This window comes from Rhamphochromis sp. 'chilingali', assembly GCF_963969265.1.
Source record: "Rhamphochromis sp. 'chilingali' genome assembly, chromosome: 18".
Lineage (NCBI taxonomy): Eukaryota > Metazoa > Chordata > Actinopteri > Cichliformes > Cichlidae > Rhamphochromis > Rhamphochromis sp. 'chilingali'.
This window is the reverse complement of record NC_137945.1, coordinates 13,122,542-13,139,505: the sequence shown is the minus strand read 5'-3', so window position 1 is coordinate 13,139,505 and position 16,964 is coordinate 13,122,542. Positions and strand designations below refer to the sequence as shown.

The following is a 16,964-nucleotide window of genomic DNA, read 5'->3' as shown; positions in this document are numbered from 1 at the left end:
TGCAACGCTTCAAACAGCAGAGGGCGCTCTAAGCCCGTTAATCTCCATCGACAGCTCCTGTTACAACGGGATAGATCCATCCATCTGATTCCTTTAATTGCTTCCTTCCTGTTGTTAATTGGTGCCAATCTGTCCAAACTCAGCGCTGCATTACGCAGTCTGCAGGATTTGTATTGGACATTTTCTCTGTGAGTCTGTGTGTATTAACTCGAACTCCAAGATTTTAATTCTTCACCGAGTCCATGTTGTAATCAGCTGTTTGAACCGGTTCAGAGCTGTCAGTGTCTGCAGCTCCTGCTGCACCTGTGAGCTTTTATTGCGAAATCAAAAGGCACAAACTGCGCAAAAGTACGCGGCACTTGCCTCATTTTTACACATTATTGCACATTTACAGTTTAAAAAAGGATTCCTGCTGTTATGTATTGTTTTGTTTTTTAAACAATATAATATAGTGTAAGGCCGTAATCCGGATCTGTGGAGTGATTATTTAGGGATTGCCGTGTGTGCGCTATGACGCTCAGTGTTTGCGTATATTTCTGGCGCAGTAGTAGTAAAATAACTCAGCCCAATTATCTGCCACTACTACATGCATTAGTATTTTCTCTATGCAGTCAATGAAAGCACTACTCTACTCCACTCTGACCCCTCCCACTTGCAAAAAAAAAAATAGACCCATCTCAGAGAAAGAGGGCAGAAAATATGCAAAGATGCATCCACGGCGTACTTTGGACGCACGCGATTTTTACTTGACGCAAACGGCTGAATAATTGCGCTGATGGGCAGAGGCTGATATCGGGGGTGCTGTGTGTTGTGTTGTAGTAGGAACGCTCTCGCGGATGGATACAGACAGAGAGAGTGCGAGATGCGGTTTACTTTATCGCGCGGTGCTCAACTCTCAGCTGCGATTCTGACTGTGCTGATGACAGAGTGCGCGTCGCTCTTGCCGGCTCGCATCTGCAGCCTTTTAACTTCACATGCATGCTTCACCCGCAGGCTGACAGACAGCCGCCGTACCGCCTCTGTGGAAGGATTTACTGTCACTGCCGCACTGGAATAACTTTGCTGCTCCCTCGTTTTTTTACATTTTCCTCCTCTTTTTGCGCCACTCGGCTCGCTTTTTTTTGCTCCCGTCTTTCGCCTACAGTTGAAAATCTGAAAGGTAAGGGTGGGGAGTGGGTTTGTGGAGCTTCGGTATGAGTATGATGACTGGAACAGTTCAGTGAAAGTGTGATTTATTAATTTTTTTCCTCACTCCGTCTCTTGCATTATTTAAATTACAATCCCGGTTAAGCACCTGCAGCAGTGGTGCATGCATGCATGCAAGGCGTGCACAGAGAGAGAGAGAGAGAGGGGGGGGGGGAGGTGTCGATGTTGTCTTTTTTTTTTTTTTTTTTTTTTTTTTTTTTGGAGGGAGTTGACCATGAAGCGGTTGCTTACACTCGGTGTTGCGGGCAGGGTCACGCTGTCTGCTCTCTGCTGTGAATCGACTAATCGCTCCGTTCTGTTTTCGCCAGCCTCGCCGTGAGGAGAGACGAAACCAAACGCACCATGCCGCGGAATCCAAGTTTGGCGAGTAAGAACTACGACTACGACTACCTGCAGCCCTATTTCTACTACGACGACGAGGAGGAGGATTTCTACCCTCAGCAGTTTCAGCCTCCGGCACCCAGCGAAGACATCTGGAAGAAATTTGAACTGCTGCCGACCCCTCCCCTCTCCCCGAGCCGCCGGCCGTCCCTGTCCAGCCTCGACCTTTCCATCGCGGATCAGCTGGAGATGGTGACAGAGTTCCTCGGGGATGACGTGGTCAACCAGAGCATCATCTGCGACTCCGACTACTCCCAGACCTTCCTCAAGTCCATCATCATCCAGGACTGCATGTGGAGCGGCTTTTCCGCCGCCGCCAAGCTGAAGAAGGTGGTGTCCGAGCGGCTCGCCTCCCTGCACGCCGCCCGGAAGGAGTCTGCGGCCGGTGACGGCGCAGAGCTCGCCGGCCCCGCGGCTGCTGCCGCCGCGGCTGCCGCCGCCGCTACTGCGGCTCTTCCTGCGTGGAAGCTGAACAGCAGCTACCTGCAAGACCTGAACACGTCTGCGTCGGAGTGCATCGACCCCTCGGTGGTTTTCCCGTATCCCGTAGCCGAGACGCCCAAGCAGAGCGCAGGGACCCCGCCTAGCAAGGATTTGGGACTAGACACGCCGCCTAACAGCAGCGGGAGCAGCAGCAGTTGTAGCGATTCAGGTGAGCTCTTATATATATATATGCCTGGGGAGGCACACCCCTCAGTGCAATTAGGGATTTTCTTTCTGTTGGCGGGGACATGCATGACATGACTGAAATGAGGCACATTCTTGCTTTTCATTCACACGAATTGCAGGCAGGAAGGTGGATCCTGCTGCCACTTCCACCCCATGTCATGCAGTAGACTGCTGTGAGATTAGCTGGAGGGAATGGCTGCATGTTAAGCAATCAACTGATGTGGCAGAGAGGGAAAGCCTGAACGGACTGCAGAGATGCTTTTAGAGGAGGATGTGGCAGCAGAGTGTGTGACTATGTTGTTTTTGCTCTTTTGCAGAGGAAGAGGATGAAGGTGGTGATGAGGAGGAGGAGGAGGAGGAGGAGGAAGAAGAAGAAGAGGACGAACAGGAGGAAGAGGAGGAAATCGACGTGGTCACTGTGGAAAAGAGGCAGGTGGTGAAACGGTGCGACTCCAGCCCGCTGGAGACCAGGCACCCCAGCCCACTCGTGCTGAAGAGGTGCCACGTCTCCACCCACCAGCATAATTACGCCGCCCATCCATCCATGAGGCACGAGCAGCCGGCTGTCAAGAGGCTGAAGCTGGAGAGCAGCGGTGGAGGTGCCAGCAGCCACAGCAGGGTCCTCAAACAGATCAGCAGCAACCGCAAGTGTTCCAGCCCGCGAACGTCGGACACGGAGGACTACGACAAGAGAAGGACTCATAACGTGCTGGAGCGCCAAAGGAGGAACGAGCTGAAGCTGAGCTTCTTCGCTCTGCGGGACGAGATCCCCGAGGTGGCCAACAACGAGAAGGCGGCCAAGGTGGTCATCCTGAAGAAGGCCACGGAGTGCATCTACAGCATGCAGTCGGACGAACAGAGACTCCTCTCTCTGAAAGAGCAGCTGAGGAGGAGAAGCGAACAGTTAAAGCAGAGACTCGCACACCTGCAGGGTTGCCGTGCTTAAACTTTGAATCATAAACTTTTTTTTTATTTTTTTCTCAAAATAAAAGTTCATTACTTGGGGGTTGGGGGGGGGGTTGGGTGTGTACAGTTGTTGCTGCATGCAGATGCAAAATGGATTAAGTTGTTTTGGAATCTGGTTTGATTACAATGTAAGAAGAAAAAAACTGCCTCATCTGATGAAGATATTTAAAAGTTTTATTTTATTAATAAAATGTTTAAAAATGTGGCTCACACTGTTGAAAGCCTGAACTTAAAATATGGATTTTTATGTTGTTGTTTTTTTTCTTGTTTTTTTTTTTTTGTACATAATTAATATTTCCTAAGAAAATGTATTTTTGGATTGCGATTGTCTGGATGTTCAGACCCACTGTTTTTGTTTTTTTCATTATGTTCATAGATTCTTTTTCAAATATAAAACAAAAACCTGTTTCTTGAGCTTGTCTCTCATTCTTCACCACCATGACTAGCCACTCAGCCACACCTGAGTAGGGGGCGTCCACATGAATACATTAGAAAGTGAGTGGTTGGGTAGAAAACTTATCTGAGCTTATAAAACTTTGAGTCACTCCTCTTCCTCTGACTGATGGAAGGTAAGGGTCAAAACCTAAATAAGAGTACACGCTGTGTAAAAGTCCTGCTGCAGTGAATTTTAAGTGAAATCTGCATAAATGGTTTTTAAAAAAAAAACAACGTTGATCACGTGTTTTGTGCAGAAAAGAGGGAATTCCTCTTCATACTTAGAAGAAGCCACCTCAGCTCCTTAATACGAGTCCTGGATGCTTGTGGAAGTGCACAGAAAGGTGGGAAGCTGCATGTCATGTTTAAACGCAGGTATAGTGAAGCTGTCTTTTAGATGAGGGCTGGTGCATTAAACAGCGCATCTGCGATCACATTTCTTAAAGTAGCACACTAATAAAAGTGTAGCACGGGAACTCGAAAGCTCGTTTATAATCTAAAACCACAGATAATTAATATATAGATATAAATATACGTTATATCTTTATATTTAAATGTAATATGAACTGTCTACGTTGGAATAAATGAATAACGAGGTGAAATTTATCTAGTTAGACCGTGGTAAAACCCCACCTGTTCCACTGTTGTCTCGAGCGGCTTTCCAGACTCGACGTGACGTCACACACGCCGTATCCCGAGCGCTCCCCCCCCTCCACCTCTGAGCGCGTGGTCCTGGTCGCGAGCACATGGAAGTGAGGTTTGAGATTTGTATCTGAGAGACGCGCGAGCGACTGTCGGGAAAACGGAATATAAAGTGAATTAAAGAAGCAGCCCGAGCAGCCCGGTAAGAGCTCCCCGCGCCCTGCGTCCATCTCTGCTTTTATATATTAAATGCTTATTGTTATTTTTTGAATTTAGGTGTGATAATAGAAGAAAGTAAATGTCATTCATGGTTCAGCCTGTCTTGTGAAAACTTAATTTAAAGGCGAACGGGATTTCTGGAGGTTTTAATTTGCTATTAATGGGACAAAAACAAAAACTATTGTTCTCTGCACAAGTGTTATTTTCGTCTGGTTTTTCTATTATCTGTCCAACTCCTGCAGTTTTGGGGCTGTGGGATGTTTGAAGCACGTGTTCTGTGAGTCTATTGTTGTTTCAGGTGACCACACTGATCACATGCTTTGTTTACCTTGTTTGCTTCAGCTCAGGTTTTGTACTTGTGAGCCTTTATTCTCCATGGAGTGCTTGCTTCCTGCGTGGCTTTATGTTTGCTGTCAGTTTGATGGTACAGTTGTTATGAAGGACAACAAAAGGCGTCTGTGATTGCTTCATGTATATAGGCGTGGGGGGTCCTGGATTTAGGGGCTGTTTTGTGCATCAAGTGGAGAAGTTTCTGAGCCGTATTGTTTATGTTCCTGTTTGTGACTGCACATAAAGGCAGTTTTAGGCTGTGATGGTGGAGCAGCATGTCTGAGGCATGAGGTGCAGCCACGCTGAGACATAGGGAGGACCACAAAAGATGGGATTAGTGTGGATTCATTGTGTGGGCTTTCCTGAGTGGGCAGGGCTGTGTGTTGGGGTGTTGAAGATCTCATGCACTCACCCTGCTGCTGTCCAGAAAAACACCACATCCCTGTTAGAATAAAGGTCCTCGTATAATTTCTGTGTGTTATGCTTTGGGAATCGGCGCCCATGGCATGGTTTTGGTGTGAAACGGGGTAAAAGTAGGCTAGATTTCATGAGTATTTGTCCTGCCTTGGTTAAAAATAACGGCCATTTTAAGCCACGTTCCTGTGGCTGTATTTCAGCGTGCAGTTCGAATCTGCCACACGCACAGACGTTGAGGTTTAGCCCAGTTTTATTAAAACCCTGATGCCTTTTCACCTGCGTATCACAAAAATGATGCCTAGTGGGTGTGTGAGGATTCAAATGGCTCACAGTGTTTAAACTGGATCACACAGATGTGGTGTTTCAGAAATTTCACAACACTGCTGGCTTAACTCTGCAACAGTCTATCCTTGAGTTAAAGAATATGACTCTTAAACGTTTGTAATAAGGCTACACTTGTCTTAAAGGACACCTGTTGCACTCATTTTCATTCTTTGGAGTCACAAAGAGTCACTTTTTATTTTCAGTTCAGAAAAACCCTTGTCTATCTCCTATTAGCCCTTTACAAGCTCATCACTGAACGCTCCATCTGAAACAAACTCCTTAAAATCCAACAGTTTTCTGATTGGCCAACTTAGGGGCTGCCTACCGAGGGCTGCTGCCTGAACTTTCTGACTGTCCTCTATCTGTAGAAATCCATTATTTAAAGCACTACTGAGATTTTATTTTCCTTTAAAATACAACACAGTAGGTTTAACAGGAAAAAAAGGCCTTCCTTAACTCAGTTTCATCACAAAGTCTTGTATTCTCTAACCTGCCTAATAATGATAAAGATTGTGAAGTTATAGTGTAATAAAGCTCAGAGAGTACTAATGTTTAAGAATAGATAGTAATAAAGTAGTGGGAGTAAAAAAAACCCAAACATTAGCATTTATGTTTCGAATAGTCAACCAATCATTCATACCTGGGTGGGAGTGGGCTGTATATAATAAGCCACACCGGTTCAGCTGCTTGTGTCTGTCTGGGTTCTCAGCCATCCAAGTCATGGTAATCCAAGCAACATGGAAAGAAAAGTGGTGGGACTTGTTTAAAGCCCCTTTTCTATTAGAACCTACTCAGATTGACTTGCTACAGTGTCAATGGAAAATTGTACTTAGTAGTCAGTATAATCTTTTAATGATATAAGTTTGCATATGGTAGAATACTGCATGTAATCACTTGTGTTTAGAAGTATATAGTTGGTGGCATATTGAAAGAATGTCTCATCCTAGGAGGTCTGTAACATTCCAGGGTGTTCTGGCATTCACCCCCACATCCTAGGAGCATGGAAAAGGTCGTACCTTGTCTTATTGTTTTACGGTAGGATTAACGTAGCTATGTCAGTTTTAGTCTAAGTGCTTTTTTACATATAGATGAACTGTTGGATTTTCCAGACCAGCAGGTTAAGGGAAGTCGTTTATGGGGTCACACTCTGACACACACACACACACACACACACACACACACACACACACACACACACACACACACACACACATACACACACACACACACACACACACACACACACACACACACATTCCAATGTAAGGAACAAGCACCCACTGAGGTATAAATAAAGACCGGGGCAGTCTCTCATTTGGTTAGTCTCTGAACCTCACTTTTGGTGTGTGAGTCCTGGTGACTGCCCTTGCTAGCAAGAAAATCTGTGTGTTTCTCCTCTCTGATTCTCTGCTGAAGAAGTGTTTTAGAATATATCTCTTAACACACAGTTTTTAGGGTTTTTCCATTAGGTCATATTACTGGGTACCAGGTACTAAATTAATACCTGCACAGCCGGGTTCCAAAGCGTTGTGAGCAGGTACTAAAATATGACGTCATCAGACTACCACCAATGCCAATTGCAAGCCACAGATTGGCTGGTCAGTAGCAGCCCTCAATGAGTTCACAAAAATAAAAACTGCCATTTTTTAAACCGGGCAGCGAGGAAATGTCTACAAAAAACAGCAGCGAGGTTTGACGAAATGCCGCAGACTGAACAGCAGGTATATCGTCCCCTCGATGTCCACCTTTGTTCTAGCATTCATGTTGCATACTAATTAAGTCACGGGACGCTCGGCCGCGTTGCCGACCACGCACATTAGGTGGTACTAGATTGTAATGGAAAACGAGTCGATCTGAGTAGGTACTAATGGAAAAGGGGCTTAAGTTTCCTGAAGAAGTTTGACCTCTCATCTGAGAAACCTCTTTAGTTATAAGACCAAGAGAAGTAAGATGGCCTAAAAGAAGGTTGAAAGAAGTCATCTATGTCCACTGTGAACAATCAGCCTTGAACAGGTTGCTTATGACACCAGCTGTCTGCCATCTACAGCCCAGTTTTTAGATCCACTCACATCTTGCATCAGCATGATCAGTCATATGATGGGGTCTCACACTGGTTTCACCCAAAACTCATGCGATGAGGCACATGATTAATAATGAGCCAAAGACCCTCTTAAGGGGCAACTCCCACTATTGCTCAAATATCTGGAACTCTCCACCATTTGATCTTAGAACTGAAGAAGCTTCTCAGATGAGCGGTGAAACATCTTCAGGAAACTTAAAAAAGTCCAGCCGCTTTTCTTTCCAAGCTCCTTGTTAAGACAAACATCTAAAGAGACAATCTCCATGAGGAGAATGGGCAGACTGATTGGAGCTGCAGAAGAGCATCTCTGAATGCAGAAAATGTCGATCATTGAAGCAGATGGGCTACAGCAGCAGAAGACCACAATAGATGCCACTGTCAGCTAAGAGTTTAGATTTAACAAGGGCTCAAAATGGGACAATAAAAGACTGGAAAAATGATGCTGCAGTGTTAGGATGGGAGGGTCAGAATTTAATGTAAATCACATAAAATCATGGATCTACCCTGACTTGTATCAACAGTTCACGTTGCTGCTGCTGGTGTAATGGTGTGGGAGATATTTTCTTGACACACTGAGTAAAGTTGCTTTCTTGAACATTACAGTGAGTTCACTGTCCTCAAATAACCTCCATAGTCACCAGATCTCAATCCATTACACCACCTTTGGTATGTGGTGCAGCAGGAGATTTGCATCATGAATGTGCAGCCGACAAATCTGTTGCAACTTTGCGATGCCATCATGTCAACATGGACCAGAATCTGACGAAGCTTTTTGGATGAAGAAGGCAGTTCTGACAGCAAAAGTGGGTCCAACCTGCTACTAGCAAGTCGTACCTAATGAACTGTCTAGGAAATGTATCTGCTGTAATATATATATATAAAGATCCAGCCTCAGAAACATGAAACGTAGCTGCTGACATTTGTTTTAAAAGATGTGATTTCTGTCGAATATGAGTATCACCCTGAGGAAGTCAGATTCAAAAATATTTCCTATTCCTCGAGTAAGGAATGGAATTTCATTTGCATTGCTATAATTACATCAGCTCTTGGCTTGTCTGACACACTGAGACCTTGTACCTCTCACTGGAGCTGTTTTGCAGTAAACGGTGTGTGTGTTGGACTGTAACTTGGAGACCTGTGTGATTTCCAGCCAAATTCAAAGTGAGCCAAACTCCACTGCAGCAACTGCACACATACTTAGAGGCCCAGGGATGCACAGAGGTCTGCTGTTATGTAATCTGTGTTTTTCAGTCTTGGAAACTGGAACAGATTAAAGTAAAGCAGCTGATTCTCCTGAAAACTTTACTTTGCTGCCAGATTCGGCTTTTCTCTCACTTAACGGCATGGTTATTATCAGATGACATCACCTTCCTCTTTGGGAGTGTGCAGCCCTGTTTGCATTTTCTCTTTCTGTGTTGTCAGTGTGTTTTGATAGGAACCGAGACTGTTTAGAAATATGTTGATGAGAAATATGAGTCAGGCACTAGATGCAGCATCCATCTAACTGTAAAATAGTAAGCAATTTAGCCATCTTACTGACGTTATCAGTGGTGCCAAGAACAGTGTTTTCAGACCACATTTTTTCAGTAATGTGGAGCCATTACTCATCCAAATGTAATGAGATAGCATGAGTTTCCTTCCATTAGTTGTTAGTTATTGCTTGGTGATATTAATTGTGTGTTCACATGGACTTCTCAATGAACAATGATGCCTCATTGGTATTTGTTGCACCTATTTTTAATATTTGTCAGCATAGTTGAGGTGGCTAAGCTATCATTATAATATCATTTCATTTCTGTGTTTTTTACTGCGTTGCAGCTTATCCTTAAATGGCAAATGGCCTGCATTTGTATAGCGCTTTTCTAGTCCATAGGACCCCAAAGCGCTTTACACTACATTCAGTCATTCACCTATTCACACACTGGCAATAGCAAGCTACATTGTAGCCACAGCTGCCCTGGGGCGCACTGACACATTGACACACTATCCTTCTCTGTATATAAAAGATGGAAGTGGCATCCGGGGAAAATGAAGCCAACATAGAAGTTCTTTAAACCGAGTTATTTTAATGTCAAACAGAAGGGCCACTCCTCAGATTGCAAGAAGGAGAGTTGCTCTTGTATAGACGTTTATGGGAAATGGCCATTGTGGCTCCCTTTCTCTGTGACCTCAGTGAATACTTTCATGATTACTTTATGGATTCAGTTACTAGTTTTAGGTCTTTCTAAATAAACATAAAGTCCATTTTGTAAATTATCAAATTAAAGACAGCTGGATTCTTCAGAGTATGGTCATTAGCTCACTGAATTAAAAGTACAGTGTTGCAGTGGTAAATGGAGTCTTCTTCACACACTAAGGTTAATTATGGAGTTCCACAGGGTTCCATGCTAGGACCTTTTCTGTTTATATTATAGATGTTTCCCTTAGGCAGTAATCATTCGAAGTTATAGCATACATTTTCATTACTATGCAGATTATACCCAGTTATCTGTCCATGAAGTCAGATAACACACACCAATTAGTTAAGCTGCAGAAATGTCTTAAAGATATAAAGGTTCATGGGAAGTCCCTCAGGAGCCTAAATCTATTGCAGCATAACTCCGGAAGGATTGAGGGTCACCTGATCCAGCCCTAACTATAAGCCTTCTCAAAAAGGAAAGTTTTAAGCCTAATTTTAAAAGCAGAGAGTGTCTGTGTCTGAAATCCAAACCGGGAGCTGGTTTCAACAATTACACCGTTAATTCTTGCAAATGACAAGGACACAGCTTTCCTGTCTTTACGCTGACACATACTCTGTGACTGAGACGTTATAGTAAAAAGGAGGTCCGGTTTTAGTCATGCTGAACTGACCAGACTGAAAACTTATAGCAAACATACAGAAAACGTACTCTTACGTCCGTGCTCTGCACATTCTTCTGTGATTTGAGCCATGACACAACATAATATATACAAAACATAGATCCACCAGGGTCACTACAGTTTTATCCAGATAAGTACAAAGTTTTACCACATCGATAGTAGTTTATTGGTCATCTTCTTAATAATTTTACTGTTGCTGGCAGATTTGAGGTCAGTGTCCTTAGAAAGGAGTGTTGTGGGGTGCTTTCTGCTGTGTCTGGCTGTTATGTAACAGTATTGGTCACTCTAGGAAGTGATGTCATCGACTATGCTTGTAAAATATACATTTCTAAAATGAAAAGTTTTAGAACGCAACATGATCCAAGTCAAACAGATTCCAGCCTCCTCTCAGTTCACCAAAAGTGTCTTCCTTTGTCACAGTGTAGCTTTTCGAGCTGCTCTTCAACCCACATTCAGATGGAAAACAAGCTGCTGAATACCGTAGCCGGTCAGCCTTTGTATTTCTACACGCAGAGGACATGAATGCATGCTGTAGCAGAGTGCGGCGAGTATTGTCATGCGCTGCTTTGTTTACAGCAGTCCTCATCAAAGCAGGACGGACCGGCTGGATTAGAGCTCGTTCTCCCACAAGAGTTCGATGTTCCACACAGGGGGCCAAGAAGAGGGCAGGATTTAAAGTTAAGTCTACTGGCTTTATAGACACAGAACATACAACTATATACTTTACTTGCTGATCTTATTATCTCTGGTTGTTAGCTGTGCTCCCATTTCTAACATGTCACACCATAGATCTGATAGCTCTGTGTGGACTAGTAGGTAGTTGGGATGGACTGCAGCCCTCCTGTGACCTGGATGGATGATTACATGAGATCTGAATATAATATTAAGCATGGAAGCTTATGGATGTTCCTTATGAGGATATTTTAATAAACCAAGCAAATATTCAGTGATTTCAGCTAGTCTGATTTAAAAATGTTGCATATGTGCTGTTTTATTTTGTCTTTAACGTTAAATCTGTGGGGGGTTTGGCTTTTGGAATACCAAAATAAGCAATTTGAAGATGCCATCTTGTGCTCCTGAATACTGGTGTTGATAATCTTTTGTTAACGGGGGCATCAACCTGGATTTCTTGGTGCCGGAGTTTTGATTAATGACCCTGGCTGCAGAGTTGTAACCTAGATACCAAAAATACCAGTGACATGACAGAGGAGACGCTTACTTATGTAGGACTGATTTAAAGTTGTATCTGTGTTTCTTATGTTTAAGAGGAATTATCCTCAATGGAAAGTCCAAGGACTCACCAATCAGTGTTCAGATGCGTTAAAATCTCCCTGCATTCAGACCCTGTGTTGCAATCAGTCACACTGATGAGCCGTTTCATCCACAGTTAAAGAAACTCACATCTGACCTCTGGTTTTAAAACTGTCCCATACACTTTTTTACTTTTTAAATAATTGGCTGCAAAAGTAGAAATTTATTCCATTTTGGGCAAGAAAAAGGTTTAAGGCTGGTTCTAAAACTGAGTCAGTCCTCTACGGTTGCAACGATTCACCGAATAACTCAATTACACAAAATCCTCGATGCAAATTCTTTGCTTTGACGCTGCGTTTAATCCACGACTCTGTAGCATTCAGTTGTCACCATGTAAACATGACCGCTTCACCCAAATTTTTTGACTAAAAAACAGACCTGCAATAAGCGTATTTAGGAGCCACCACATGTCTCCACAAAAAGACTGATAACAGAAGAGCAACAGTGGCGTCTGCACATATGTAGTAAAGAGCTAAAAGGTGGAGCTGTTACTGGGAAGGTGAGCTCAGGTGGAGTAAAAGAAAATGTTTTTTCTAGCATCCAGGGATGCGTTCGTTACTGTAATTGCCATCAAAACTTGCATTGGGAAAAGGCTGACAGCAGGCCTTCAACAATCCACCACCTGTACAACGAGCTCCAACGTGAAGGAAAAATTACTTTTCACGTGCTCCCATCCACCACCGTTTGTTTTACACTTTCAGTAAAGCTATAGAAGTTAAAATAAAGATGTATATATGCAGAACTGTCAATGTAGTTTGGCAGTTTTCTGAAAGCCGTCACACTTTTTCTACTGCAGTGATACCTGCAAAAAGCAGAGCCGAGTCTAAAGGGGGGGCATGGGGTGCACCACACCATATTTATTTAAAGGCTTTAGTAGTCTTATTTAGATTAATATAAATATAAATACATTATTTAAATTGTAGTAATATTTAAAAAAAATATGGGAGTTTTAGTCTGGACACTGAATTATTATTAATTATTAAGATCTCCACCATCAGAACGTCTGTTTTCTGCAGCACTGAGCCACTGGTACTTATATGGAGCTTTTCTACTCCAACTAAACAGTCAAAGCATTGTTTTTACTACACGCCTCATTATCCATACACATAAATACATGCTTTCTAATGATAGCACACACACTGTTAAACTCTGATGGATTGCACGAGGTTCAGATGCTTCCAAAAGCACTCTGATGTGCAGATTGAGTGAGGTGCGGATGGAACCACCTACCTTCCTGCTCTGCTCCTGAACTAATACAGCTTTTGGTGCCTTCTGCCTTTTTTGACTGCTAACAGTTAGTTATGCTAAATGTTTATTCATATAGTGTGTGGTCCAGTTTCGGTGAGTGAAAGTGTTTGTTTGTTTGTTTGTTTGTTTTTTACATTTATTTGTGTATTTCTTTTATTTATATGTGTGTCTGTGCATGCCCTCATAAAGTCTATGCACGTAGCTTGTTAACTAAGTTCTCACACTAGTGGCTACGCCTGTTTTTTTATACTTTAATCTAGGCTTTATTCTTTGTGTCAACTCTGTTTACAGTATTCACTTATGTACACATATGTATCTTTTATTATCAACATTTCTTCCCACCAGAACAATACTTATTCCTCAGCATAATTAGTCCATGTCATGTGAAAATATTTGAGAAAACTGCTTAACGCTCTTGCCTCCGGAAACACTTCTTACTTTAAAGCAATTGCTTTCAGCTTCTGCCCACTCATATTTAAATGTTTAAATAAAAGGCTTCAAATTTTTTAAATACTTTCTAGTATTAAAGCAGCATATCCAGTTAGGACCTACTTCATCTTTCAACTCTTGAACTCCACCATGAATTCCAGGAGTTTATTTAAAAAGTCCCTTAAAAGACTGAAAAGTTTTTTTGTTTTCTACACATTTCAGAGTTTCATTGAAGCTTTGGCACAGACGCCAGACTCTTGCAGCTGCAGCTTTTATATCAAACAGAAAACTCAACTTACTGCTTTTTTTTAATGTGTGTGAGTCACTGAATGTTTTTTTCCCCCCATGACACACCTCTCTTTCTGATTTCTCCTCTCAACGCTAGCACCCGACATCGTTTATGCCCCTAAATGATACACGGATGTAAACACACCCAGGAGGTCCTGGGAACCTTGGCTGCTGTCAGTCACATCGACAGGTAGACGTTCAGCAACTGTAGTGCGGGGAGCAACTTCAGGGAGCAGGAGGTGAACCTTGTTCCACTTTCCCAGGTTCTCCTGGAGAGATGAGTCACACTCGGCAAACAATGTGTTTGGTTTTGCTGTCAGCTTACCTCAGGCGTGGAGGGAGAGAACAGACGCAAACTGTTTGACTGACCTACATTCTGTGTTTATGTGTCCTGCCACTGTGCTGTGGAAGGTCTTGCGTTTGAAAGGAAACATGCCTACACATTTAATGAGCCGCTTTCAGAATTCCTTTGTTGAGCTGACAGAGGCGAGGTGGAGCGGGAGACGAATAGACACCTTTTGTTTGCTTGTAGTATTTAAAGCTGAAGTCCACATGCGTTCTGGTGACGCTCGTGTCAAATAAAATGAGTAATCGGGCATGTCTTAGCAGTATTGTCATAAGCACAAGGAGCCGCTGTTGGTGGCCTTAACCCAAGTTCTTAAAAGCTTCAGTCCCAGATTATTTAAAGCTTATTTATTTTGTTGTAAAGTATTTTATCACTTCAGAAAAGAAACAAGCTGAGCCACTCAGCACAGTACCTGAACACCTCGGCTTCCGGGTTGCTTTTAAGTAAAACGGTTTTATTGTCTCTCAAATGTGTCTGTTCACATACACAATTATGGTTGGACAGAAACGCTCCAGTGCAGTCGTACAAAATCCTGACTGTGTTTTGCTAGAAGCAGATTACGTGAGCGTTTGGAGGGTGGTTGGCAAGTGGGCCGGAACAGATCAAAAATAAAGCATGAAAAGCACTCGGGGACTCCAGTGCTCACTTTTCATTGTTTTTAGCATTTGGTTTCACCTCAGCTCTTTGTATGGTGTAACTTTGCATTCAGGCCAACAAAAGCACTGAGACCCAAAGAGTGGCCCACAGACCCACCGTACTACATACTTTGTAGACCCCCTCCATCTGGCACCAGAGCTCACTGCAGGCAAACGGGCCATCCAGCAGTAGTTTCTGGGGGATCCAGTAATATTTACATATCAAATGGTTCCATTAAGATGTAGGCAAAGACAAAATTACCATGTCGCATGTTTCTCATGCAAATTCCTTGGTTCACCTTGAAGGTTTGTAAGAGTGCCCTAAACAACAATAAAAGGCACAAAACCATTTTACTTTAACAATTTTGCTGCTATTGTGTAGTAAGACTAACACATTTGTTTAAAATCATATTCACTTTTTTTTACAGTGCAGAAGATAGGTCTTTCTTTGAGTCTGTGTGGAAGGAGAGGGGGTAGTTATCACTGACTCCAGCCCACACAGAGACCTGTGATAAAGAAGCCTTTCACAGGACTCCCTGTGAAAAACTAAGTACACCTCCGTTTTCAGTAACTTGTTAGGAGCACATTTAGCAGCAGTGAGTTGAAGTAATGGCTTTCTATATGACTTCATGACTTTCTCACATCACTTTGGGGGAATTTTGGCCCACTTCTTCACAGCGTTGCTTCAGTTCATTGAGGTTTGCAGGCATTCATTTATGGACAGCTCTTTTAACATGGACGTCCGTCAGGTTGCGGTCTGCCCATTGCAGTGCCTTGAGTCGTTTCTTTTTCAGCAATTATGTTGGAGATTTTTCACTGTGCTTTGGATCTGTTACTGCTAAGCTTCAGCTGTCAGACGGGTGGCTTCAGATATGACTCTAAAATACTTTGGGATACAGAGGAGTTCATGTTCAACTCAATGACTGCAAGGTGTCCTGTGGCTATAAAACAAGCCAAAATTATCACCCCTCCACCACCGTGCCTGACAGTTGGTATGAGGTGTTTGTGCCAATATAGTGGTGCAAGCCATTATGACCAAACACTGTCTTTAACTGCGTGCTCATAGTGAAAGTGCCAAAGAGAACTAAACATCAAGCACCGCTTGAGCCATTGTTAACAGTCTTTTTATTTTTGGCAAATACCTGCAGATGAATTGGCTTTCTCAATTACTTTAGTGGGTTTGCAATTGAAGACATGAAGAACATTAAAGTAAATATAAATTTATGACAGAAATTTAAACACACTTATGGAGACAGGAATGGTATGTGTCCAGTGTCTGAAATGAGCTTAAAATAATACACTTCAAGGGATCACAAGCAGAAGCAGATGGTGTTAAAAGGTAACAAGTGCAAAAATACCACAATATAGAAAGCCACAAATGTGCAGTTGCATATTATCACATAATATGACAGCATTGCAGCTGAACAATGGTGTGTTGTCTCTCAGGTTGGAATAGTCAGGGACTTATAACCTTATTTTTCAGTAAAATGACTGCCTGTAGCCTCATTATTGACCATCATAAAGCTCACTGATGGTTGCACTGTACATCTCAACAGCATTATCATTTACTCACATTATTGTAAACTTGTTAATAGCAGCCCACACATTCAATTTTCTTTCTTTCATCTTTGATATTAAAGTAGGTGGCTTTGGTGCTCACTGTCAGAGCAGATCTTCCTGAGACATTTCCATGAGATGGCCAGAATGCATGGCTTTGCTTTGCAGGTGTTATAAGCCTTAGAGGAACAGCAGCTTATAACGTCTGGCACACGGAAAAACATTAAATGCACCTAGGCTGGGTAATGATTGCGGTCAATATACATTTGCATGTGGAAAGAACTCAGACCAGATGAATGACTGTAGAGTTTTTTTCCTGCAAATTAACATAAAAGAACGTAATAGCTACGCTCGTTGTGGTTTCAGCTTATTTATTCTATATGAAGTATTTTCTGGATAATCATGTGGTAAGCAGTTGGTGTAAAACATCACTGTGCTCTATTTCTCTCTGTTGTCTTACTGAAAGGCGAAAAAATACCAAAATGCAGTTTTATATGCTGATCCATGCCCTTTGCAACTTAAACATCCTCATGCTGTACAGATGTTTTATTTCCCACAGCAATGAAAAGCCAATCAGATTACAGCATCCAGCTTTGACATCCATTTATGACACAGAGGAGCG

The 16,964-nt window shown here is 42.8% G+C and overlaps 1 protein-coding gene and 1 long non-coding RNA gene across 2 annotated transcripts in view; both read left to right on the top strand.

Moving 5' to 3' along the window:
• The first annotated feature begins 771 nt into the window (after window positions 1–771).
• Window positions 772–3,636, top strand: myca (MYC proto-oncogene, bHLH transcription factor a). The gene is made up of 3 exons (XM_080865570.1): window positions 772–1,159; window positions 1,515–2,239; window positions 2,574–3,636. Exons 2-3 carry the CDS (start codon window positions 1,549–1,551, stop codon window positions 3,200–3,202), a joined length of 1,320 nt encoding a protein of 439 aa, XP_080721696.1. The 5' UTR covers window positions 772–1,159; window positions 1,515–1,548; the 3' UTR covers window positions 3,203–3,636.
• A 745-nt stretch (window positions 3,637–4,381) lies between these two features.
• Window positions 4,382–16,964, top strand: part of LOC308386086 — a 37,600-nt gene continuing 25,017 nt past the window's right edge. The window contains exon 1 of the long non-coding RNA XR_013969715.1: window positions 4,382–4,501. This is a non-coding gene — a long non-coding RNA (uncharacterized lncRNA). The remainder of the gene's footprint in view (window positions 4,502–16,964) is intronic.

Coding starts and splice junctions, on each gene's coding strand:
- myca (XM_080865570.1), top strand. CDS start 1,549: ATGCCGCGGAATCCAAGTTTGGCGAGTAAGAACTACGACTACGACTAC. Junction 2,240..2,573: donor CAGCAGTTGTAGCGATTCAG/GTGAGCTCTTAT, acceptor GCTCTTTTGCAG/AGGAAGAGGATGAAGGTGGT.